Below are 26,496 nucleotides of genomic sequence, written 5' to 3' on the forward strand. Positions count from 1 at the left end.
GCTTCTCCATTGACATCAAGCGCAATCCTTTTTTTTGAACATGGGTCCGCCACAAATGGGACATAGTGTCCGACATAAGAGAATCAAGACAACGACGAGACCAGTGCATCAGTGGCAAAAAGAATTGAACATATGCCATCAGGATACGCTGAACAATTCGCAGACGAACATGTAATGGCCAAGTAGATAACTTCCAGTAATGCAATTTGACATTCAAATGTTGCATAACCCAATCCACTTTCTGAGAGTGAGAGACATTCCATCCAATTTGATAACCCAAATGCCTAGTAATCACATTTGGAGAAACAATCTCACCTGGCCACAATAGACTATGCCAATCACAAGAACAAAGAGGCAGAAGCTTTGATTTACAAAAGTTGACTCTAAGTCCAGCCGCAATGCCAAACAATTCCAAGGCTTCCATCTTGTAAACCACCGACATCAAAGTAATAGGGCGCCAGTGAGAGAATCGCTCGCAAAGCGCTTGCTTAGGCAACAATTTAAGTAAATCTTCTTTCCAAGAAAGAGGCAAATCTTGTTTCTTCCAAGCTGCATTTATCATGAAAAGCAATGGCTATTCAAGAGTCTCCCAAAAGGAGAGGAAAAATTCTACAGTAAGCCCATCCCAACCGGGAGACTGCCAACGGCCCAATGCAAGCAACGCACTATGCAATTGCGAGTTAGTGAATGCTTCCTCAAGGCAACATGCATCTCGTGGGGATATGATCGAATGAACAAAAGAAAGCATCAATTGACGTACGTGGCAAGCAGTTGAAGATGCCTGAGAAGGAGCATCAAACACCTGGCGATAATGTAAAACCATGGCATTAGCAAGTTCCTGCTTCGAAGAAGTCCAAACACTCGAGGGAAGCATAACCCGCTTGATTGCTTGTGAGACCCTTGTATAATGCAAATGCTTAAAGAATTGCTTCGAAGCGCAAGCTTTGTCCATAAAAGACTGTTGACGGGCACACATCTGCCATTTAGCATTTTTTCGCTTATCATTATGCTGATTACACACACAAGCTTCACACAACTCCGATATCTCAGAGTCAAACAAAGGCCGCAAATCAGCCAATACTTGCAGCCATTGACAAGCTTGCTTCGCATCCTTGACATCCCCCCGAGTGCACTGCATGTAATCCGTACCATAGTCATTATGTTGATTACACACACAAGCTTCACACAACTCCGACATCTCAGAGTCAAACAAAGGCCGCAAATCAGCCAATACTTGCAGCCATTGACAAGCTTGCTTCGCATCCTTGACATCCCCCCGAGTGCACTGTATGTAATCCGTACCATAGTCATAAATAACACTTTGCACCCTCATAACAAAGCGATACCAGGCAACATCAAGATCAAGATCCATGTGAGCAAGCAGAGGGGGGATAATGTCAGAAATCATGTCACGAAAAACCTCGTGAGTGAGATAAGCATTGTTAATATGCAGCAGACATTTCCTAGGAAGAGGCCGATCACAAAGAGACTGCCCAAAACTCAAGTTCAACAAAACAGGGTAATGATCAGATAATTGTAAGGTGTAATCCATGCTCGCGTCACGTACCAAATCCTCATATTTTTGCATATTAAGCATATACCATTGATCCATTCGCGCTCGATAAGAAGAGTGAGCAGCATGTTGAAAAGTAAATCCAGAGACATTTGGATACAAATACTGCCATAAAGCAAGCATCTGAGTAGAGGCAAAGAGATTATCCCATTCTTGCCTTTCCGCAAGCAACATATATGAATTACTTGTGGTACTATCATCCATACTAGGGGTATTATTAAAATAACAGCAAAGGAATGCATTTGAAGTCCATGAGCGAGAAGAGATGTCTCGCCATAGGACAGCCCTTTGCCGAGCTGTTGTATGTGCATAAATGTCTCCAAATTCATATACATGACCATTCAACAGGCATTGAATCACAATCCAACGGCCTTGTGGATCATTATACAACAGAGGAGGCTGAAGCTCATGCCGAACCAACATCAATAAACCTGAATAATCTTGTAAACCAACATACGCAATTCAATAACCAGCAAAACAAGAACATTGACCAGCAAAGTCATGCTGATTGTGTTCTTGCAAAACAACTATATCTGCCCTACATGTATGTACATAGTGTCAGGTCAGTCGCCATTTATCAAGGTTACATAATCCACACACATTGTATGAAATGCATTTAATGATACTGTGCATCAAGAATCATATATAGAACGGCAAGAAACACATGGATGAAGTCGAGGTGCCCATATGGACATCTCCATCCACCACATCCATACTAGAACCCATTTGTTGAGTCAAAGCAAGAAACTTGTCCATAGAATCTGCCTAAGAAGCCTCACCCAAAAGTACATCCTTATAAGAGTGCATGGCTTTTTCCCAAGCCTCAATCAACGTGCAATTGTCATTGCAGGGAAGTTGCTGAAACGAATACATTCTTATTGGCATTAGCCAAAGGAACATAATTACGAGAGGAATAATCTTGTAAACCAACATACGCAATTCAATAACCAGCAAAACAAGAACATTGACCAGCAAAGTCATGCTGATTGTGTTCTTGCAAAACAACTATATCTGCCCTACATGTATGTACATAGTGTCAGGTCAGTCGCCATTTATCAAGGTTACATAATCCACACACATTGTATGAAATGCATTTAATGATACTGTGCATCAAGAATCATATATAGAACGGCAAGAAACACATGGATGAAGTCGAGGTGCCCATATGGACATCTCCATCCACCACATCCATACTAGAACCCATTCGTTGAGTCAAAGCAAGAAACTTGTCCATAGAATCTGCCTAAGAAGCCTCACCCAAAAGTACATCCTTATAAGAGTGCATGGCTTTTTCCCAAGCCTCAATCAACGTGCAATTGTCATTGCAGGGAAGTTGCTGAAACGAATACATTCTTATTGGCATTAGCCAAAGGAACATAATTACGAGAGGAAGGTGGAGTACAAATTTTCACTGTCTTTTTAGGCATCACCCACGAGCTAACATCACTTGACCCAGCATTTTTGCCTTTCCTAACATTTCCATTCCTAGCATCAACAGACTGCGGATTCTTGTTTTTCCTTTTATCCACATTGGGAACTACCTTCATAGTAGAAACTCCAGTCAGTTTAGCTTCATCGACAGATTTGCCTGTAGGGGCAAGGACAGACGAAGGAACAACCAAAAGAGGGGATTGCAAAACTGGTTCAAGACATTCAGATTGCATGTGACCGAATTTACCACATTGGATACAGGAGTTTGCAAATTTGCCCCATTTGAGTTTAAAAGGACGTTTGTCCACCCATGGGTCCCATGAATCCACCATAATTCCATCAGGGGTATGCTTGTCCGTTTCCCAAAGAATACAAAACCTATTGGTGTTTGCATCCAGTTTCGGGAGGCAAATCACCTACCAAGGTGAGCGGCCGACAACGGAAGGAAATGTCTCCACGTGCGAGGAAAATCAACAATTTCCACCCACACAGAACATTTGTGACGAATAAGGCTTTGATAATCCTTCATGAGTGCCCACGGTAGAACATGAGTCATGTGCGTGCCAAAAAAGAGGGGAGACATTTCCAGCATAAGGTTTCTAGCTTTAGTATTTGCCAATAGAACCTCATAGAAACCACGATCACCAAAGTAAACGCCTCGGATAACCTTGCGTTTGAGAAGGAAATCAACCCATTGTCCGACATCTTGCGCAATGGGAATTTTGCCCAGGAAAAACAAGACGATTGCATTCATGGCATATTGTGCTACCGGATTCATAAGGTCCTGCACAAGAATACGCACCTTGAGGGGGGGTGCCTGACCATTCCAAGCTTTCTGGGCCTCTTCAAAGTTTTCATACAGACAGCTTTTGATTTCAGAGGCAGTCTCCGAAGCATTGTCCATGGCTTTATGACGCTTGAAAACACATGGGAACTCTGACATGCAGCAATCATACCACTACCGAGGAAAGAACCAGACGGAATTTACACTACAAAGGACTTTGTTTGTTTTTTTGATTTTTTTAATCTATTTACAAAGACCTCAAAAGTATATACATCTCCCACAGAGGGCATACATTTGCAAAATGACACTGCTAGGAAATCTGTACTGGAAAATAACCAATAGCTACAAACTGTCACAGGGGAGGACCATTGTCGCAATGGTGCACAAAGCACTGATCTGTCTGCGCAGGGACTGAAAGCTTTGCGAAGGGCTGAGTACTACAGGCATGGCGCTGTTGAAAAACAGTAGCAGACTGTGCAAAGACAAGCTGCTGCCCAGAGGACTCACTGCCACAAAACAGAGAGCAGGTCCAGCAAGTCGAGGATGCGCGTAGAGAAAGAAGCTTGCAGAACCCGAAGGGCGCAGGGGTTGCTGACTAAGGCGCTGGCAGATCGTGCAGAGCCCAATGGGCGACGTTGAAGAGACCCGAGCTAACGCAGGGCAGGGTTCCTCTCGCTCGTGTGATCTCTCTCTCTCTCTCTCTCACACACACACACACACACACACACACACACACACACACACACTGTTTTTTAAAAATCTGCTTTGATTACTTTACAAGTGGGAAACCTCAAAGCGAGAAAAACCCACGAAAAGAAAGGGATACAAAAAGCTGAGCACTATAAGGCTCCGAAAGCTAGAAACAGTCAAAGTAAATCCTGTAGGCATCAAGAGTGATGTCTCCAACATCATGAGCAAAATGTAGTGCTTCACCAAGAGATGATTTGAAATAGGGGAAGGGGTCAACATAGGTGCCTTGGAACATTAAGGAGTTCACGAAGTCCAAAATCTGACCGAGGTGAAGAACACCGCAAATTGAGAATGCGATGACCGAAGCACTCCAAAGAGCCAAAAGCGTCTGTGAAAAGAGCCGGAAGGAAAACGCAGCCGAAGAGCAGTCGACACTTGCCGAATGAAGGCTCTGGAGTGGCGACAACGCCATAGCAAATGTGGCACAGTCTCCTCAGCTTCAAGACATCTGGGGCAGTGGGAAGATGCAATATGCTGAGTATGTAACACACTGCCAACAGGTAGAGCTCCCACCAAGCAGCGCCACAAGAAAACCCGCTCCTTCGAAGGTAGATGACTCTGCCAAATACGAGACATTGTGTGTTGCACCACAAGGATGACTCGGAGAGCAATCACAACCGATTACCATGATGCACAATCCATATATCAAACTGAAGGATGGCATATACACTGCCAGCTGAGATGCAACACACACACACACACACACACACACACACACACACACACACACACTCACACACACATGCATACTAGGAACACATGCACGTTCATGTCTTAGTTGGAGGAAGAGAAACCATACGTCAGGTGCTTTGATCTGCACTATCTCCCATCACACACACACACACACACACACACACTCCAATATCCTACTATTGGTGCTAACTATACGAAGGAGGAGGCTGTTGTGGGGGAAAAAGGCAAGTAAGGATTTTGTAGCCCATGAGGTATGGCGCCGGGTACACACCAAAGCTGATAGGCGGAGGATACATCTGAATCGGCACTGCAGCCCCCTTTGTTGTAATTGACACTAGATGTGGAGCCTGGGAAGCCGGAAGTATATATCTTGAAAGGGACCAAAATGAGAGGCATACGCCATAGGCTGCTGAGGGTAGGGAGCAAACTGAGGAGGCCGATGCGTGATGTGTAGAGTCCGTATGTGTAAGCCCGTCTGAGCCCAGAACCTGTGGTGAACCACCCTGGCTACTCACCATCTTTGCACTAGCGCTGACAAAAGTGGTAGCAACTGACAAAGTTCCCCATGCCTTGGGTCATAGAAGCAAAGGGAGTAGAATTGATAGGATCTTGTGCACCCTCCGTAGACATAGGTGCAAAAATGACATGATCCACAATAGCACCTGAAGGTACCACCGTACCGGGCCACTACTAGTAACAACAGCAGTAGCTAAATGTATCGGTGGAGGATGTGCAATGCATTATTAAGTTTAGGTTGAAGGTGAACTCTTCTATCTGTAGAGACACCTTGTCAACAATGCCCAAAGGGTAGACTATCCTTTGGTCAGCAAGGGTGACTGTGAACGGGGCTAGTCTAGTAGGTTGGAGACCTAAAGCTAGCATGGTGAATTTGGGCATAAGGTTTATGCCGGACCCACCGTCCTCAATCACATCAGAGGATTGTCTTCCAAGGATAGACACTATGAGACATGTGCTTTTGTAATTGGTGAGGGAAGCAGCGGGACACGAGATCATATAGGACTCTGAAGGTTGCATCGGGGGATGCCCGCCACTAGGACCTGCTCTTGGGTACAGACATTAAAAAATGGCAAGAGTATCACTTCTAAAGTCAAAGTCCAGGAAACTTATTGAAATGTGTCTTAAGAATATTTTCCGCCATAGGCTTGCACATTGCTGCCTTATCGGGTGCCTTAAGCTCAAAGGTGAAGTTAGATGGGCCTTGGCCTTGATCGGATATAGAGGCACGTTGCTTTGGGCAATCCTTGTGGTAATGGTCCTTTGCATTAGGCCAATGTCGGCATCGTGGAGACCCTTCAAGAAGAGGACACTTGCTTTGATAGTGCCCATACCACATCTGTAGCATAAGATTGAGTGGTTGGATAGCCAAGAAGGTGGACAGGGTGGTCGCCCTGTTTGCTCAAGGACAAGCAGCAGTTGCATAGAAGCTTTGAGGTGCCAAAGGTTCATTAGCATAGTGAAAGCTCGGAGGTGGAAAAGTGCCTTGCATAGCTGGCAAATGAGTCGTTGTTAGCAAAGGTGGCATGTGAATTGGTCTTAATTTTTCAGACATTGAGTTTTCCTTTCCAATTTTGTTATTTGGTGCCCACCTTTAGGATATGAGGTGCTTCCATCGTTTGCCAAACGAACTGTGTAGTCGTAAACATGGTGAGAAACATAGGTAACAGATGTATTGTGGATCTTGACCATGAAATGAATGAGTCTTGAGTCTTTTGCAGGTACAATGATGAGGGTTTGTATAGAATGTTGTCAACTTTCTAATTATAGACTTGTATAGGTGGCCAGGCTGATGGGAATTATTTATCTGCAAACAAATGCTATGAAGAAATCCTTTCTGAAGAAGCAACAAATCCTGACCTTTGGCTCCAGTATGGTTTATTTGTGATGAGGGTACTCATACTCAACGTTTTGATCTGTTCTTTCAAGCTGGTGGCTGAATCAGTCTTCCTTCATTTCCTTTTTGTGGGGCTCTTTGCAGGAAACTCAAAAGGACCATGGTAAAGCAGAGGAATGCTTCAGAGAGGCTATTAATTTACGTGCAGATCATGCAATGAGCTTGCTGGCTTTAGCCTCCCTCATGTGGCACAGATCTTTCCTTGAGCAGTCAGAAGTGCTCTTGAACGTCATAATTGACCTTCACTCTCAAGAGGAAGTGATTGCTTGGGTGCTTCTTGGTCAGGTAGAGGTTTAACTTAAAGGCTTGAGCACTTGCTTTGTTGCCAGTTTTTTGAAGTTCTGCAATGCATCTGATTTTGTTACTTGATGAAGAAGCTATATTCTTGACACCAACATAAGGCATCAAGTTTGATGTGAATTGTTGTACAATGGAGTATGGGGATAAGCCATCAATCTATTGATCTAGATTGGTAGGGCACATCTGAGAAAAGGTATGTAGCTTGGAATGAAGGGCAGCGTTGCAGCTACCTGAATAGTATCGATGTGTGGCCCACCACCTATAGGCTGTGGCAGAATGCAAGTGCACGTTAGTGTTGAAAGGCTCCCCCAATATGCCTTCTAGAGGTACCTTTTGGAGGGCCCTTCAGAAGTGCAAGGGTTTCCCATGCATCCTGCAAAATTGCAATTATTGTGGTGCAGCTCTAATGTGGGCCACTACAATTTAGAAGGTCTAGAAAGCCTGTCGGGGATCCCTCTTACAACTTCTTTAGGGGCTTCCAAGACTGGTTAGTAATATGAATCATGATTGCTACTCTTTGCTACACAGCTAGAGTCCACTCCAGCTGTGGAAAACGTGTTTGCTTTCATCTCCATTTACTGCTGTACTCTACAATCATCGTCTTTAAAACTTATCTTTGTTCTACAGTTTTCCAATGGGGAAAGACTTTCCAAAGCGAGCAATACAGGCTAAAATGGTTGCATTATACAATGGGAGGAGGAGGGAACTGTCACACATAATGCACATTTTTAGTTAGAGCTGCTTTGGAGTGAGCCAGACTGGTGTGCTGCATGTGGATCAGCTGGAGCCACAGGTCTTGCATTGTTGATAGGAGGCACAAGAAGCCCCTCAAAGATACTGAAGCAACAAGCCCTCCAAACAAATAAGAGGACGACGCTAATCAACTCCCCATTGTCACCATGCTCCTAACCCCAAACTTGCACAACAAAATGGGGATTAGGACTCTTGGATGGAATGCCCTTTCTGAGAGTGGTAAGCCAAAACTATCTATCTCAGTCACATAGCCAAATGGAAAAGGCCATTGTAACGAACACATTGTCCATTGGGGCTCTACTCATAATATAATTTCTTCTGGTGTGGTAAAGGATCTCAAGATCAAGACCATTTTCGTAGACCGCCCCTACTCGGACTGATATGTGGAAAGTCCAGTTTTGGATGGATGGACTGAGGTCATGCCACAAATCGTCTCCACATTCATCACTACCACGAAGTCTTGGAATTCTTCGCTATGAGACCAGACTCTACAACATGTAGACATGATTTAAGTCATGCCATGGTTCTATAGCAAGACAACTTCTCTGTCTATAAATTATGCATTTGAGACTACATTTTTTGAGCTTGATGGTGTGTATAATGTGATTGAGGATTCTCCGTTCTCCGGACCACCAATTCTGATCTAAAATTTATTTCAACAATTTGATACATGGTGTCGTGATCCCAATATTGAAGCCTTAGTTTGTTTTGTCAAGGACTCTAATGTTCAATTTTCTTTTCATTGTTATCAAAATAAGTTCAAATGTTGATGCGTTTTCGTCTGAGCATGGTGTGCCTTTATCTGATCATGATGTGCCTTTGTTTGATCATTATGCTTTTGTAAAAGATATTTCGATTTCCTTTTACAAGAGTTTGCTGATGTGTTTCTGTCACATTTACCCGATGTGCTTCCACTGTCTCGTAGGCCCGAGCTTGATCACAAGAATAGGTTTTGCCCAAAAGCCGTTTCGTCTCTCGATGACCTTATAGGTCCAGCCTGAAAGAGGAAGATGAGACAGCTAGGCAGCTACAAGCCTATCTTGCGAAGGTATTTAGCCTAGTAAGTCTCTATGGAGTGCTCCCATTTTTCTTGTCAAAAAGGATGATAGAGGGGTGCGCTTGTGTGTAGATTACAAGGTTCTCAAGTGCGCGATATTTCACCAAGATTGATCTTCGAGTCAACTACCATCAGATACAGATACACCCGCAGGATGTCTTGAGAACCACGTTTTATACAACCTTACAGTGCAGGGTATGGACATGATTTGGTTTTACCTTTTGGATTTCCACAAATTTCCAGGTGATGAACAACCTATTTCATTCGTATTTGGGAAAGTGGGTTGTCATGTTCCTTGACAAAATACTATTTATAGTTGGACTTGAGGAGCATTTCAACATCTTTGACTCGTCTTAAGTATTTTACGACAGAAAAAGTTGTAGGCAAAACAATCCAAATGCGAATTTTTTCGCACGAGGCTGTTGTATCTCGGTCATGTCATCTTGATGGATGGCATCCAAATTGATCTAGGAAAGGTACGACTGGTTAGACAATGGTCTATTTTACTAACCATATGGCAAGTGAAATCTTTTCTAGGTTTCATCGGATTTTTTAAGAAGTTTATTAAGGACTATGTTGAACCCTTCACGCATTTGCCGAAGGGCATTTGAAGCGAGAACCGTAGTGTTAGTCCATCTACCTATGAGGTCAATCAATGTTTTCAAACATTGAAGCAAGTAGTTACATCTGCATCGATGTTGCCGGATGCTATCAATTATGCCATGGGTGTTGTTCTCTATCAAGACGGATGATTTAAAGCATTTGAAAGTCGCAAGCTGAAGGACACGCAATCCCATTACTCCACACATGAGAAAGAATTGTTGGCAATCATTCATGCTTTGAAAATTTGGCGTCAGTACTCTATGGTTCCCGCTTCTTGTAGTATGGATTGACCACCATATCTCTGTGACCTGACCTTCGTGGTTGCAAGGCAAGGTTGACTGAACTCATACAAGAGTTTGATTTTGAGATATGCTACCGTAAGGGCGCTATCGATGCGGTAGCTGATACCCTAATAGGATCTCAAAGGTGAATGCTCTTTCGTTTGCTCAAATCTCGACTAATGTCTGTGTTTCTCTCAAAGGGTGTTTCTAGACATATCGTCACTTTGGTGAGATTTGGCGATTAGTCCAAGAGGGATTACGTAGTTCGGAGAGCAATGGCGGTCTAAACGTCTGCGGGCTGGCTACGGAAAGAAAGGTAGTGTAAAAGTATTCCATTCGTGGTGGATTAGTATTAAAACAAGGTAAAGTGTGTGTGCTCGTTAATAAGGATATTTACAAGAAGATCTTGTTGGACTGTCATGATACTCTCAGTGCAGGACACCCTGCTATACACCGTACTTTAGCCTTAGTGAGCTGATATTTCTATTGGTGGCACATGAAAGCTTTCGTTATAAGGTATGTGCAAAAATGCGTGCATTGTCAGTTTAATAAAGTTGAACATTAGAACCATACTGGGCTCTCACACCCTTTGCAGATTCCTGACAAGAATGAACTAGCATTTCTATGGACGTTGGTGTCGGATTGCCTCAAATTAATCATGGTCATGATGCCATTTGAATCATCATTCATCAACTCACGAAGATGGTACGTTTCATTTCCACTTACACCACCGTAAAGAGCCATGAATTAGCTGAGCCTTTTGTGGAGCACTCATATAAGCTCCGTGGTTTGCTTGAGGAAACTTTTAGTGATTGGTCACAAATTCACTTATAATTTTTAGCAAGCGTCCATCATCTTCTAGAGATTGGACACTAGTTGTGTCACATGCACATCTAACCCTATGTGCACGTGGACAAGCTGTAACTCCTACTTCTAGGGTTTAGGATAGCCTAGGAAGTGTTATGGCACCCTTTTGAGCCTGTACGCAGGACGTGCATGTCTAGGCACTTTAGATTAGTTGGATACCCTCTGATTGCACATGAGCATAGCCAATATCTGCTACGTGTAGGCATTGGGGAGTGTTCCCATACGATTGCATTGGTACTCAGCCCACATATTTATTTGCATGTGAATCACCTCTTATTAATAGTTCATCAACTTATTAATAAGTGACATTTTTGCATCATTTTAGAAATCGTGGGGTTTCTAAGTGGCATTGCCCTACTTAGCTTTTACCCCACTTCTAAACAGTAAGTCAGTATCCATAGTACAAGTACCAAATACCCGTAGTACCTTAGCACCTCTATGGTGTTTTTGCACCGAATCAACCAGCGTTGTCAGAACTCATTCTATCGTATCAGATCAGCGAGTGTTTTCAGTTTTTTGCCGAAGTACCATATTAGCCCAGCGTTTTCAGATTCAGCCCTCAGGTCAGCCATCGTTTTTTCAATTTTCAGCCCATCGCTGCCACTGGCGATAGTAGATCAGCCCATAGCCTCGTCGCCATCCAGATCACAGCTAGAATCCCTAGCGTTTTTGCATTTCAGCCCTTAGCCTCGCAGATCCAAGCACCTACAACAAGATCCCATCAACATCTCAGCATGTAGGACCATTGTACCAGCATTTGTGCAATCTAAAGCAAATACCTCTAACAATAGGGAGGGGGGCCCTTGGAGGGGGGTTTGGGACCCCATCTGTCACAAACGGGAGCGTATAGCAATATAAAATATACTCGGATAAATAAAATTTATCACTTAATATTGAAGCCAGAGGATATAGAGAGAAATAGATAGAGAGAGAGAGATAAAGTAAGAAGATCGACACAGTACTGGGGACCAGAAGATGGGCTGGTCCCCCCCCGTAATAGTATCTTTATTACTGAGGAGAAGTCTATACAAGCACTTGAACCGAACGTATTACCACGTTCGTTCTAGAATAAGACTTGATGGTTCCCGGAAGCCTCAGCTTCCGATTCCTAGGGCAAAACCCTATTCCAAGGAACTTCCGTTCCTTATTCCAATTCCTCGAGAATCAAGGTTCTCGCCTCTGGATCTCACCTTCCAGACTCAGGGCATGACATCCCTGCAACTCTCTTTTAGAACTCTATTTCCAGAGTCCTCTTCCCGCAGAACAACTCTGCTTTCCCGGACACGAAGTCCTTACTTGGGAATCCCAACTTCCGGATCGCAACTTGAGAGACTACCTCTCTCCGATCCGTGGATCTACTTCCCAAACTCGGGTACGAAACCCTTGGGCTGATCTGGCTCTAGTTCCTAAGAGCGCTTTCTCTTGCAGAGGCTCATGTCTTCCTCTGCTCCTACTCCCTCACGAAGAGGAAGTACACCTGCAATCAAATACTCAAAGATCATAACATGAAAATCGTTACCTTCAAAGTCTCGACGCTCGAAACGCAACTCGGTTCTCGAAAAAAGAAATTCCCCAGAAGAGATCTCTACATAGAAAATCCTCTCTTCCAATCCTACACACAAAAGAAGTGCGTTCTCGGGTTCCTTCTCGTAAATCAGCCCCGTCTACGACGTTTATGGGCTAAAAACAGAGAAAAACAGCAACTTGTTGCGATGGAAACATGCTTCGTAGGCACTTCTTCGCGAGGGAACTCGCGCACTGGGCCTTGGTGACATCTGGTACACTTGGGGTAGCCATGGGCATCACCGGCAACGTCTTCTTTACGGCTGAAATCTACAGCAGCATCTCCTCCTTGCAAAGATTGGTCCTCCCCTCTGAGTGAGGGCATGTGATGCTTTTATAGCTCCTAGCCACGGGCACAAATAGCTGCTCGCGTAGAGATCGCGGCCGTTTGTTTGTTTGTTTGTTTTTTTTTTTCCAAAATTTTTCATTTTTTTTTCGCCGTTCTGCCAGAAAAAGAGAGAGAGAAAACGTTGGTTGATTTGTCGCCTTATTTATCAGATGGCTGCCCACTTATTAAGTGGGCGGCCGGCGTATTTTAAAAATAGTCTGAACCTGCCCAAAAACTCAATAAAACCTTATAAGTTAAAAACAATGCTTTCACAGCACTTCCCAAGCGTCCCTGGATGCAATCACATGCACAGTTGCAATGCAAACATAGACTCCTCGCGGGAAAGCAGATGCTTTCCCGAAAAGCAATCCCGCTTTCTCAGAAAGCATCTGTTTTTCCTCAAAGTTTCCTCTGAACCCATCTTCATTCAAGTGCTTGCTTTTTCCTTGTGCACAATTCCAACACAGTTCGGAATTTCCTCTTGACTATGGATATCCTCTTTCCGATGCACTGTCACCCACCTTGTGACGCATCAGGAATACCCATTACCTAGTCCTTTCCTACCGAACTTACGGTACAATCTCCTTCACGATGGTCTATGTCACCCATCCTATGACGCATCAGAGATGTCCGTTCCCGGATGGTCGGATACTTCTTGCCGATGCTCCTTGTCACCCATCCAATGTGACGCATCAGAAGTACCCGTTCTTGGTGGCCTTACAGATATTCCCGTTCTCAGTGCTCCCGTCAGTACTTTGAATGACGCACTAGGAATACTCTGTACTCGGATGTCTCCACTGAGAAAAACCCTCTCACTTAAAATTCCAATAATTCATTTAGAATTATTTTTCCTCGTGTTCCAAGCGAGAAAACCCTCTCACTTATAAATCCAATAATTCATTTAGAATTATTTTTATGTCAGATAAAGCCAATTTAGCAACATCCCTCTCACTTATAAACAGTTGTCCTCAACTATGGAGGTCTAACTGAACTGCCGGGGAGAAATTGGAACAAATTCCAAATCTTGCTCAATGGTGAGTTGAGTTGGTCCTTTCTCAGTAGAGAACGTAAAAAGTAAATTAAACAAAAAATTTCATAATTCAATACTTACCTTACCAGTTCATATGCTTCCTCTAGTACCTCGAGGATATCCTTCACCATTCATCAAACTTACGAGCCATGTAAGAACTCGTCATTCGCGTCTTTTCGAGAGTCTGTGAACTCAATTCCACCTTCTCAATTCCGAGAAGAATAATCCTCCTAAAAATCAATTTAGGTCTATGTCCTTGCGCATAACCTTGCGCTATTAGTCTTGAGGATATTAAACCTCTTCTGTCCTCGCGCATAGTACATGGCTCATGTGAATCTTCTTGTGGAGACAAAGCGTGTCGTCTTACCAAAGTAAGTTCTTATTCCGGGCCTTTGCTTTGGGTAGACCAATTGTTCTGTTCCAAAGTTTCCTTATCCGAGACTCTGTTAACTTGATTCCGTCTTCTCAAATTCGAGAAGAATAATCTTCCTAGAAATGAATCTAGGTATCTGTCCTTGCGCATAATCCTGCGCTGTTAGCCTAGAGAGTATTAAACCTCTTGTGTCCTCCCACATAGGGAATGCCCAAGTCATAGAGCATTAAGCTCGATGTCTTTCTTTCACAATTTGGGATCACCTTAAAGAAGGTTCTTGTTCCGGGCCGTCGCTCAACATAGGCGAACGGTTCCAATCCGAAGATTCTTTGTGCACGGCAGCACCAACAGTGTTTTCCTGACGCCCATTAGCGTCTCTTTCTTACAAAATCATAAAAAATGATGCACCTTGCGAGCATCAATGACGACTTGCAAAATCTCAGGCAGATAGGATTCTAGCCATAGCATTTTCTGAACGTACGTTCAAACCCGGTTCACAATAGAGCGAACCCTCTTTGATTCTCAGGGATGTTCTCCCATATGTAATTCTTACCATTTTGAAACGGTTGGCGAACTATATTCTTACGAACATAATAGTTCGAATTTATTCTAGCAGCGTGTAAATGCTACTTGACCTGCTCATGGAGAAACATATACCGCAACCAAAAGTTGCTACTGTAATGGTAAAAGCACATAGCGTACTCAATGACCAACGACCATCAGAAAACCTCTTCTCCGTAGAGAAACTCAAATTCCTTCTACCGAACACATCTCAAATAGAGACTCTCGTGTCGGAATATCCTTGCGCGCAAAAAGGCGCTCAAGAGAGTATAACAAACTCTCATCCAGTTCCTTGGCATAGGTCTGCATCTTCGTGTGTTATCCCATCTACTCAAAAGTGTACATAATTCTTAAGCTGTGTTAGAGTTTCGGTGAACATGGGAAATTACCTTCCCTTCGTAAGATCCTTCGGGCGAAGACGCTCAACTTGACGATCCCTCGGCTCGATCTTAGAGCAAAACCCGCTCATCAAATAATCTAGGATTTCAATCTTTGGATTCCTCGAGCACAGGCCGTAGTCGTCGCTCGTTCCTTTCCTCGTAAAGAGAGTGTTCATTCACTTGTGCGAAAAGCACTACCATATCTTCCCTTACCGGGTAGGGGGTGTGGGCTTAAAGACTATTCAAGCTTTTCTTTGCTAGAAAGCTCATAATAGTTCCTTCATAATTTCCTACCCGCAGTAGCAGGTAATCTGTTCAAGAATTACCGGATACCAGATCAATAGTTGACCTTCCGGCTAGTCAAGCAAACCAATTCATCTCAGAAAACAATGTTTCAATTTGATCTTGCTCTCATAAACATTCAAGAGTGAGTAGTCTAAGGTAGTACACTTTCAGCTTTTATTGCTGACTCTACCATCTGCTGCAAAGTATTTTGCAGATGGGTTTACAAAATTTGGGCAAAAGTCTCGTTAAATTTGTTCATCTTTCCTTCCTTAGAGAGGATCAAGAATGGAGCTACCTTGGCAAGAGTGAACCACTGCTTGCTTTGACTCGCTCGTGTTCCTATTGGGCAAACCGATCCCAATCTTCTTAGATGCCTTCCTCAAAGGGTAGAGGAAAAAAATTTTGTTCGAAATTTCAGCCTTGAATTGAATCCAAGTCTTGTTGTAAGTTCCTTGCAGAGCTTTGGTATACCACCAAGTACTTGCAATCCCCTTGAGGTGTTTGGTCACATGCCTCACCTTCGACGCTTCTCACAAATTGCCGTTTGCAAAGGCAACTTCAAACTGTCGAATGAAAGGAGTAGCTTTCAGGGCATCTTCCCTTCCGTCAAAAGTATCAAACTTGATTGGTCATTGGAGTGTTCCTAGGTCTATAGACCTTCTTCATATCCTTCCCGAAATGACGGGATTTCATGGCTGTAGTTCTGGATTGACGTTCATGGATATTTTCTGGATTCTGAAGGATCTTGAGCATTCCGCTCCTTGGATTCTCTAGGTTCTTGAGCATCATGCTCTTGTCGCCTTCTCAGAGAATCCCAAGTCTTGTGTTGACTTCTTGCAGAGAGAATTTTTTTTTCCAACTCTGCGAGCTTTTCCTGTAAGACTTAGGTTTCCGCCTGCTTACTTCTCTCTTGGCTTGTCATGGCTTCTTCCCGTATCTTCCCAGAGTCGTCCTCCTTTACAGAGAAAAGAGAGGAGACCATGCTCTCATACCACTGTCACAAACGGGAGCGCATAGCAATATAAAATATACTCGGATAAATAAAATTTATCACTTAATATTGAAGCCAAAGGATATAGAGAGAAATAGATAGAGAGAGAGAGATAAAGTGAGAAGATCGACACAGTATTGGGGACCAGAAGATGGGCTGGTCCCCCCCCGTAATAGTATCTTTATTACTGAGGAGAAGTCTATACAAGCACTTGAACCGAACGTATTACCACGTTCGTTCTAGAATAAGACTTGATGGTTCCCAGAAGCTGAGGCTTCTGATTCCTAGGGCAAAACCCTATTCCAAGGAACTTCCGTTCCTTATTCCAATTCCTCGAGAATCAAGGTTCTCGCCTTTGGATCTCACCTTTCAGACTCTGGGCATGACATCGCTCCAACTCTCTTTTAGAACTCTATTTCCACAGTCCTCTTCCCGCAGAACAACTCTGCTTTCCCGGACACGAAGTCCTTACTTGGGAATCCCAACTTCCGGATCGCAACTTGAGAGACTACCTCTCTCCGATCCGTGGATCTACTTCCCAAACTCGGGTACGAAACCCTTGGGCTGATCTGGCTCTAGTTCCTAAGAGCGCTTTCTCTTGCAGAGGCTCATGTCTTCCTGTGCTCCTACTCCCTCACGAAGAGGAAGTACACCTGCAATCAAATACTCAAAGATCATAACATGCCCAAAAACTCAATAAAACCTTATAAGTTAAAACCAATGCTTTCACAGCACTTCCCAGGCGTCCCTGGATGCAATCACATGCACAGTTGCAATGCAAACATAGACTCCTCGCGGGAAAGCAGATGCTTTCCCGAAAAGCAATCCCGCTTTCTCAGAAAGCATCTGTTTTTCCTCAAAGTTTCCTCTGAACCCATCTTCATTCAAGTGCTTGCTTTTTCCTTGTGCACAATTCCAACACAGTTCGGAATTTCCTCTTGACTATGGATATCCTCTTTCCGATGCACTGTCACCCACCTTGTGACGCATCAGGAATACCCATTACCTAGTCCTTTCCTACCGAACTTACGGTACAATCTCCTTCACGATGGTCTATGTCACCCATCCTATGACGCATCAGAGATGTCCGTTCCCGGATGGTCGGATACTTCTTGCCGATGCTCCTTGTCACCCATCCAATGTGACGCATCAGAAGTACCCGTTCTTGGTGGCCTTACAGATATTCCCGTTCTCAGTGCTCCCGTCAGTACTTTGAATGACGCACTAGGAATACTCTGTACTCGGATGTCTCCAGTGAGAAAAACCCTCTCACTTAAAATTCCAATAATTCATTTAGAATTATTTTTCCTCGTGTTCCAAGCGAGAAAACCCTCTCACTTATAAATCCAATAATTCATTTAGAATTATTTTTATGTCAGATAAAGCCAATTTAGCAACACCATCTGGTGTCGGTCTTCTCTCTCTGGTTATGTACGGGTCAGTAACTGGTTATGTACGTACTCCAGAAGGGGATTCCGACATTGTTCATTCCACCGTTGGAGTAAAGCAGGGATGCCCACTGTCCCCTACTTTATTTGGTATGTACATAGATGAGGTATCAGATTACATTGATAGAGAGGGTGACAGAGGTGCTCAACTTGCAGGGTCATGGATCCCTTTGTTGTTGTATGTAGATGATATTGTATTGATAGCAAAATCACTAGATGGAATGCAGAGGCAGCTAGATGCATTACATAAATTCGCGGAGGACAGTGGACTGTCGGTAAACTTGGGTAAAACCAAAGTTATGGTGTTTAACACCACACCGCAGTGGGTTAGGAGATCGGCACCTACATTTGCATATGGCCAGGATATAGTAGAGTACACAGATGCATACACATACCTTGGTGTGGTATTTGCAGGACCGAAGTTTACTCTTAAGAAAGCAGTGGATGCTAGATTGTCTAGAGCCTCTGCGGCCTTGGGAGGGTTGGAGAGGATGTGTTCACAAGTGCAGTTTCAGGAACCACGAACAAAAATTTGGCTCTTTGATAGTGTGGTGGCTTCGGCTATGCTTTATGCGGTCCAGATTTGGGGACCATCTGTGGATCAAGATAATTAGAAGTCAATGGAGAGACCTTTGGTATCTATGATTTCCCGAATGATTAGAGCCAAGGCCTCTGTACCACACGCGATTACCCGAGCGGAACTAGTTGCCCCTCCGATAGAAATTGAAGCTCTTACCAGATCAGTGTCCTTTATACATGGTTTATGGGATACAAATAATTGCCGTTATACTAGATTGGCCCTCAAATCCTCTTGACAATTAGCAATGAAAGGGGATACATCATGCTGGTATGCGCAACTGTCCTCGTGGTTTCAGAGACACGGGTTCAGTATGGAAAGATTACCCCCCTTCCAATACTCTTTTGAGGCTCTATCACTGGCAATTACACGAACGAAGATTATTAAAATCATCCGTCAGGATCTTATACAATTGGATACTAAGAGGACATGGGTAGATCCTACACAAGAATTGGGCACGAAGATGGCCGACTACAAAGAAAACTTCCTACAGCTATCTGAAGATGGATTTGTGATTTGCTCGAGCTACATGGATACCCACCTGTCTCATGGTTTGAGATGTGCTATTGGTCAGATTCGTACATCCTCACACCAGCTGGAAATTGAATTTGGCAGATTTAGGGGAATCCCACCTGAGAGCAGAATTTGCAAGTTATGCGGAATGGAGCTGAAGACAGAATTACACTACATATGCTATTGGACTGTATACTATGAGATATGTGGGCGTTTCCATTGCCTATTTAAAGAAGTCTTTGGACCACTAGATAGAGTCATGCAATACCAAGATCAAAGATGCTTAGGCTTGTACCTATTGGAAATACATCGGCACAGGGATAATCTAATGAGAAGACAAAGAGCACTACAGCCTCAGAGGTAGACCACAGATTTCTTCGGATCGAGAGAAGCAGGAGTGGAAGGAGAAGCAAGAGGCCAGTAGCGAGCACAAAGGAGTACCCACATTGATACCAAAGGCACCCTCATTGACAGGGCGATTGAGCTTAGGAAATTGAGACGACCACGACCGAGATGCAGAAGCACACTTCACCGGAGGAGACTACAACAAAGGATTAGAAGCATTCTAGCCAGACACCCAGAATGCTCCTAAGAAGTTTATTTAATACTTTGTATTTAGTTTTTCACATTTATTTTCACACTTTCACACCTTTCACACTTAGTACTCTAGTACTAAGGTACCCAGACATTGTAACAGATTCACCACTTTTGTATCAGTTTGGTCTCATAGGTCATTCTGGCCTTTTGAAGACGTTAATATAACATTTCATTTCATTTCATTTCATTTCATTTCATTTCCCTCTCTCTCTCTCTCTCTCTCTCTCTCTCTCTCTCTCTCTCTCTCTCTCTCTCTCACAACACTTTCACTCACAATATCATTCTTTTTCTCTCTCTAGTCTTTTGCACAATTCTCAATCAGTAAAAGGAACCTTGAGCACTTATCCTGAGCACACACCATAAATCACTTCCGTTGCACATAACATTTCTTTGGTAGTTTTTGGTATCGTCATTCAAGAAAAGAACCTAAAGAACCTCTTCAAGATATTATCTTTGAGATTTTATCTGAAACTCGAAGAATCTTCGTATCCGGACCCCTGACTTATTAGCTACTCCCACCCTGAGTCCATCGTGCATCCGGCGCGCTCGTGTCTTTATCGCTTTGTCTCAAGGGCAATTAAAACATAAAAGAACCACAATTTTTTTTCTTTTGTTTGAGGTTGCACGTAACCCAAGTCCACTTGGATGTGTCGATCTCTCTATTGGATGTGTCGATCTCTCCAATTTGTGTTTTTGAAGAGTGACAGGTAACCCAAAAAAGAAGGGCTTGTCTAGCTGCCCCTCGTTCCTCTTTTCTACTCATTGAGAGCGCACCTTGCACATTGCGGCAGGACAATTGACGTGAGGTGGGAAATGGCAACCTTGGTGTGAGCCGCCAAGGGGTGCACCCGTAGGAAGGAGTTGAGCTTGGATAAGAGAAAAGCCTTCTTAAGCGTAGATTGCAAGCAGTGCCAAGTACCAAGAACCCCAAGTACCCAAGTGCCCCAAGAACCCAAGTACCCAAGTACCAAGTACTCAAGGCATGGTCATGTCAGGTGCAACGGAATTGAAATGGTGAAGATCTAATTTTACACTTCCACAAATCCTTCAACTTCTTTCCTTGTGTTAGTGAACGCTTTATGCTTCAATGAATGTTCCTTTTACTTTCCCCTGAAGAAAGGGGTTGAGAGAATGCACTAGAGATGTGTAGAGGGAGAGAGAAAGAGAGAGAAGAGAATAGCGACACCCGATGGGGTCCAACCAACCCTCTCAAGGGCCCCCCACACCGTTACTGATGTGGTATTTGCTTTAGATTGTGTAAATGGAATGTATACACAATGCAATACCTCAATGCAGACTCTATTGACTCAAGGGATGATTGTCGCCGCGGTAACTCCTCCGAAAGAGGCACCTCAGGGCTGATTTGATGCGCCTTGTATCCTCCTTGATGTGGGAATGACGGATGACCACCACTCGCTGATTTGCACTCCCGATGTGAGAGGGATGAAGGGCTGAAAACGTAGATCTCGATGAGGCCGTCGATGGACAACAACGGAGCACTCGATGCCGGCGAGGGAATGATCGAGGGGAGGCTCGATGGGCTGCCGAAGTACCGGACCGCACTGAGGAATGCGTGTAGGCCGCTTTCTAGAAGTTCCATCGCGAGAGGACGGGCTGAAAACTGAAAACGCTGGCCTGAACTGTTGCTGTCCTTGCACTAGGCATAGTTACCCGAAACAGGAAATCGGAACGGGGAACGGCAACATGCATGAAATGCCATTTCCTGTTTGAGATACTCAAGTTTGAAACGCGGAATTGGGATCCAAAATGGGAAATTGGGATGGGAATGGGGAATGGGGACCTGAAAATGGCCATTCCCTGTAACTATGGCGCTAGGGCTGAGAACAAAAAATGCTGCCTGGTCTTCTGTTTCTAGAAAACGCCAGCAGGCTGAAAACGCTGAGGCTTTGCTGCTGAAAATGCTGGCTAAGCACTGCTGAAAACACTGGGCAGATTTGAGCGCTTCCTTCACTTGCTTCAAAACGCTAGCAGATGAGGTCCCTTTATAGGAGGCTATGAGGCCTTAAGAATTTGAGTAGGCCTAGGTTCCGAAACGGACCTAATTGGGAGAAAAACATTGAAGGCTCCGAAACGGGGAATGGGGACCTAGGCCTAATCAAATTCTTAAGACCTAAGGCCCAACGCTAGCAGATGAGGTCCCTTTATAGGAGGCTATGAGGCCTTAAGAATTTTTCCCTACTAGGGGGAGAAAAACATTGAAGGCTCCGAAACGGCCCAAAACGGTAACTATGCAAGTAACTCTCTCGTGAGTCGTAGGAGCCTCTACAGACATGTAGAGACTCCAAGGTGTCCTCAATCTTGTTTCTTGTCAGAGGAGCCCCAAGGATTTGGTGACCACCACAATGAAAAGAGAGAGAAAACTTGAGCTATAACTCTAATCAGAGAAAATAACGAGATCTGACACAAAATTGAGCTCAAAGTGAGCCTTTTAAACTCAATGGGGCCTAAAAATGACCCTAGAGGACAAAATGGAGTGCCCCCGATTTTGATCTAAGTGTGGTATTAAATTTATCACATCAGCATAAAAAAATTTCTAAACTGATTAAAAATTGAGGTTGAAATGAGCAGTCAGGGCCAAAGTGGCCATACAACCACGAAATGCAGCTGAGATACCATTTGGTGTAACAAAAGCTCTAGCACATACTGAGGCCAATTGTGGTGCATAGAGGTTATAGGGGCAAGGGCAGTGGTAGTGGCTGTGGTGGGGCAGTGGCGACACTGAAGGTTCTGGGGGAAAACTCCTAGAAAAGCAATTGCTGATGCTGCCTCCTAGCATGGATCAGATAAAGTAACCAAGAACCACCACCCTTGCAGGTAGATAGACTGATCGTTGACTGCAAGTTTCAGAGCCTCTTTGAGAAAGGAGGCACTGCCATTGTTGTGAGTACAAGGGCTTTATTGAGAGTATCAGTGTCACTCTGAGAGTAGATGACTGAGATAAGGGTGCTGAGACTCGAGAGAGGAAGGTGAATCGACCAAGCAGCGATGATGCAGGAGCATGGGCTAGACATGGAACTCATAGAAGATGGGGCTCCACTCAATTATGATTCTGAGATATCTCCACTTGAAAAGGAAAGGACTTTTGTCGAGTTACGAAAACACTATTATTCTCATTGTCCTCTCGTGAGGTTAGGCGAAAAGCAGCTGGGTGAGGAAAGGTCCAAGGATAAAGGGAAGTCAAAGAGGAGGCAATGGTGAGGGGTGGATGATGGCACTGGAAAAGGGCAGGCTAAGTGCAGCAAGCTGGAGGTTGGCAAGGGGGGGGGGGGGGGGGGGTGTGTGTGTGCTTGGGCTGATCAGCGTGTAGCTGCACAAAGGGTTGGCTGAGGGAGGGTGTTAGGTACTAGGAATAATATGGCTGTTAGGACAACTGCTCGAATCTTGGCAACTGGCTGATTAACTCTCATTAAGCTGTTGTCTCATGGTCAATTATCATAGAATATTGTTTGCTAAACTGCTATTTTAACCAATCATAACGCACTAAGAATAGTATGGCTGTCAGAACAACTGCTTGAGTCTGAGCAGCTGGCTGATTAACTCTCATTAAGCTGTTGTCTCATGGTCAGTTATCATAGAATACTGTTTGCTAAACTGCTATTTCAACCAGTCATAATGCACTTGGTTGATAATTGTTTGATGCAAAATTGTTATTCAAACATTCATATAGATTTTAAACAAATGTTTGATGATATTGTATCTACTGTGCTGCATGTAAGTTGGCTTGACTTGGTTTCCCATGATCATATCAGGTCCTTCTCTCTTCTGAAAATCGTTCGATGCAAGCAGCTGTTTTATTCGAGCGGAAAGCCTTCATGCAGCTTTGAAGGATGTTAGAAATTTGAAAACTCATGAGTTGAATTCTAGCCTTCTAAAACACCCTTTTAGCTTGTCTCACTCAATTCTTCAAAACCACACTCTCCACAACCCATACGTCAATGCAGCTCTGTTCTTACTCGACCTTCATTTACCTAAAGAAGCTCGAGCAGTGTTAAGTGATGAACATGCAGTAATTTCATGTAGTGTGGAATATCAGTTGTGCTTAGGAAGAACCCAAGAGCTGCTACATGACTTTGATGAAGCTGAGAGATTGATGAAGGAAACCATAGGCTCTAATGATGCACAGGGAGCAGTATGGACACTTCTGGCTCATCTCTATTACAAATACTCCCTCTATCCGAGGGCTATCGCGGCTTATGAAAAGGTAAAAAGTTATTCTTCATTGCTGATTTTGCAAATAAGAGACATTTGTATGACTAACCATCTGATGTTTACCTAAGGGCCATTTTTGTTTTGTTGGTATGTTAAACTCTTTGCTTATTAAGTTTTCAACAAGTTACAACACACAAAAGTAGATGTCAACTAAGTACATTGCTCTTCTTGGCTATCTGGTTCTAAGTGAGAGTGTTAGAGGAGAGGCATTCCAAAGAGCAAGCAAGATTTCCCAAGCAATCGAAAAATGTAGCAAAAGCTACCAATAGAAGGGAGGAACCATTGTTACCTTGCCAGCTCAATCAATACTGTGGAAACACTGAAGAAAACATAAAATCTGCTATGAGAAGTCACCTTGACAGCCATAGCTATTACACTTCTATACGCTTTGTTTGGAGTTGTTAATGGGCTTACATTTCCACAATGCTATTAGACAGATTGTTTCACCTCGTGAGAAAATCAAGGATACATGATGAATTTGTTGAAGTTTATGCATCTCAAGCAAATGCCCAATGAGATCCTATTATTATGTTGTCTTTTAGGTATTTAGTTTACTTAAATGACATGATAGTGGCTCGGGCAATTTAGTGAGGGGGGTACTTAAGGACCCCCAAGTTAGTATATAAGAGCACCTCAACCCCCATTGTTTAATCATCTAATTCATTGTCAGTTCGTTGGTTCTGAGCACTCTCTCTCTCTCTCTCTCTCTCTCTCTCTCTCTCTCTCTCTCTCTCTCTCTCTCTCTCTCTCTGCATTTTCGCATCGTCGACTTTGACATGGTATCGGTGCAATTGGCTCCTTGATCTTGGGAGAACGCGCGAAGAAGGCGAACTTTGGTGGCGGTGTTTTAAAACGCTCAGAGGATCAGCAGAATCTTAGGCACGGCGTTTTTTGCCTCGTCACAGTGCATTTTGAAATCCACAAGATTCTCGCAAGCATTTCATACCTTTGGTGATTGCATTTTGAGTTGCACGTGGAAGGGGTTCAACATCAGCAGCATTTCGTATCTTTGGTGATTGCATTTTGAGATGCAGGTGGAAGGGATTCTTAATCGGCAGCGTTTTGTGTAGTGTTTTGAAATGCTTGGCGGGAGGAGTGTCCAAAACGAGGCCGAAAGGGGCAGCTATCTAGGGCTGCGTCTTGAGATGCTCAGAGAAGTTTGTACTGCTTGGGTGGTCAGCCGTTGATGCTGTTTGAGGCCGAAGGGAGACGCAAGTGAAGAAGGGGTTCAAGTGGCTGAGTTCCTTGCATCATTTTGAAACGTAGGGAAGGATCTACTTTGGACAACGTTTTGAAGTCCCTTCCAGAGTGGTTCTTGTTTAGCCTTGACATCAACAATGATCAACATGACCATCTCGGCTTTGGAAAGTGTGTTGACTAGTACTCAGCTAACTGCCTCGGCATAATCGAAGTTGTTTGAGGATTATGAGACTGTGGCCAGGGCATTACACTTGCAAATCATGAAGGAAAAGCTCGATTTTGACAATCTTAGCTATTTTCTCATTGAGGAGGAATTTGTCTTAGGTTCTAAGGCAAGGTTCAAGTCTTGCAAAAGGACAAAGGCAAAGGCAAGCTTGATGAGGACAACATTATCAATTATTCCACCCAAGAGAGCCTTGGTTCCATGTTTCTAGCCTGGTGGCATTTGGTGCAACATACAACAGCCACAGAGAGGCACATGAGGAGCAGAGAGGGACAATTGGAGCTCCCAATACTTGATTTGGACCCGTGTCTTGGAGTTCAAGTCATCCGTGTGTGTCAGAGTTCAAAAGTACATATCACGTGGCAAGGAAACAATAGAGAAAATTACACACTTTAGTTCTTGACCGACACATAAGAGGCGGAGTTCCTCTTCACCCAAGTCGAGCACCCCTAGCGGTATTTCTTATTATTGATCAATAGAGACTTTTACACATGTTGGGTGAGACCACTCACCGCAATCTAAGTTACAACCGATACACAAACCATCAATTCAAAAGCCCATAGGGTTCAAAAGCCATAAAGAGTCCGCTAGCAATACTTAACCACAAAAGCATTCGTTATTTACAAAATTAACTCCAAAAGCGTTGCCACTCAAAAGCTTGCGTTGTAACTTTTGCAACGTCATGACATGTACGGCCCAAAAATCTCTCCGTAATAGGCACTCTGATTTATGTAGCGATTTGCGGTCAGTTTGTATACGTGGCCATGTCATCATTTGCTCCATCCATCTTCTATCTCTCTATTGTTCAACTGTCTCTCTCTCTCTCCTCGCTGTGAGGGTTTCGAATTTCTGTTTTTTTCGCTGTTTTAGGGGTTTGACCTGCTGTCTTAGGGTTTTGCCTGCTGTTTCAGGGTTTCGAATTTCTGTTTTTTTGCTATTTTAGGGTTTTGCCAGTTGTTTTAGGGTTTCCACATGCTGTTTTAGGGATTCAGTTGTCCTTTGGCTGCCCACACTACACACTTCTCTGTGTGTGTGTGTGTGTGTGTGTGTGTGTGTGTGTGTGTGTGTGTGTGTGTGTGTGTGTGTGTGTGTGTATCTTCCTCTTTTCCTCTTTCTCTACCCCTCCCTCCCTCTCTCTCTATGTTTCTGTAGCTCTTTCTAACTCTCTCTCTCTCTCTCTCTCTCTCCCCAAG

The 26,496-nt window shown here is 43.8% G+C and overlaps 2 protein-coding genes across 2 annotated transcripts in view; both read left to right on the top strand.

The window, feature by feature from the left end:
• Positions 1-23,751, top strand: part of LOC147418284 (uncharacterized) — a 33,543-nt gene extending 9,792 nt beyond the window's left edge. The window contains exons 4-6 of the mRNA XM_086507475.1: positions 7,027-7,117; positions 7,228-7,428; positions 23,421-23,751. Coding sequence (XP_086363601.1) covers positions 7,027-7,117; positions 7,228-7,250 — 114 coding nt within the window. The 3' untranslated portion in view covers positions 7,251-7,428; positions 23,421-23,751. The remainder of the gene's footprint in view (positions 1-7,026; positions 7,118-7,227; positions 7,429-23,420) is intronic.
• LOC147418285 (cilia- and flagella-associated protein 70-like) overlaps positions 23,742-26,496 on the top strand; it is a 50,292-nt gene continuing 47,537 nt past the window's right edge. The window contains exon 1 of the mRNA XM_086507474.1: positions 23,742-23,872. The gene's annotated coding sequence lies outside the window, so the exon portion shown is untranslated. The remainder of the gene's footprint in view (positions 23,873-26,496) is intronic.

The sequence above is a fragment of the Adiantum capillus-veneris genome, chromosome 30 (genome assembly GCF_014529385.1).
Source record: "Adiantum capillus-veneris isolate H3 chromosome 30, ASM1452938v2, whole genome shotgun sequence".
Lineage (NCBI taxonomy): Eukaryota > Viridiplantae > Streptophyta > Polypodiopsida > Polypodiales > Pteridaceae > Adiantum > Adiantum capillus-veneris.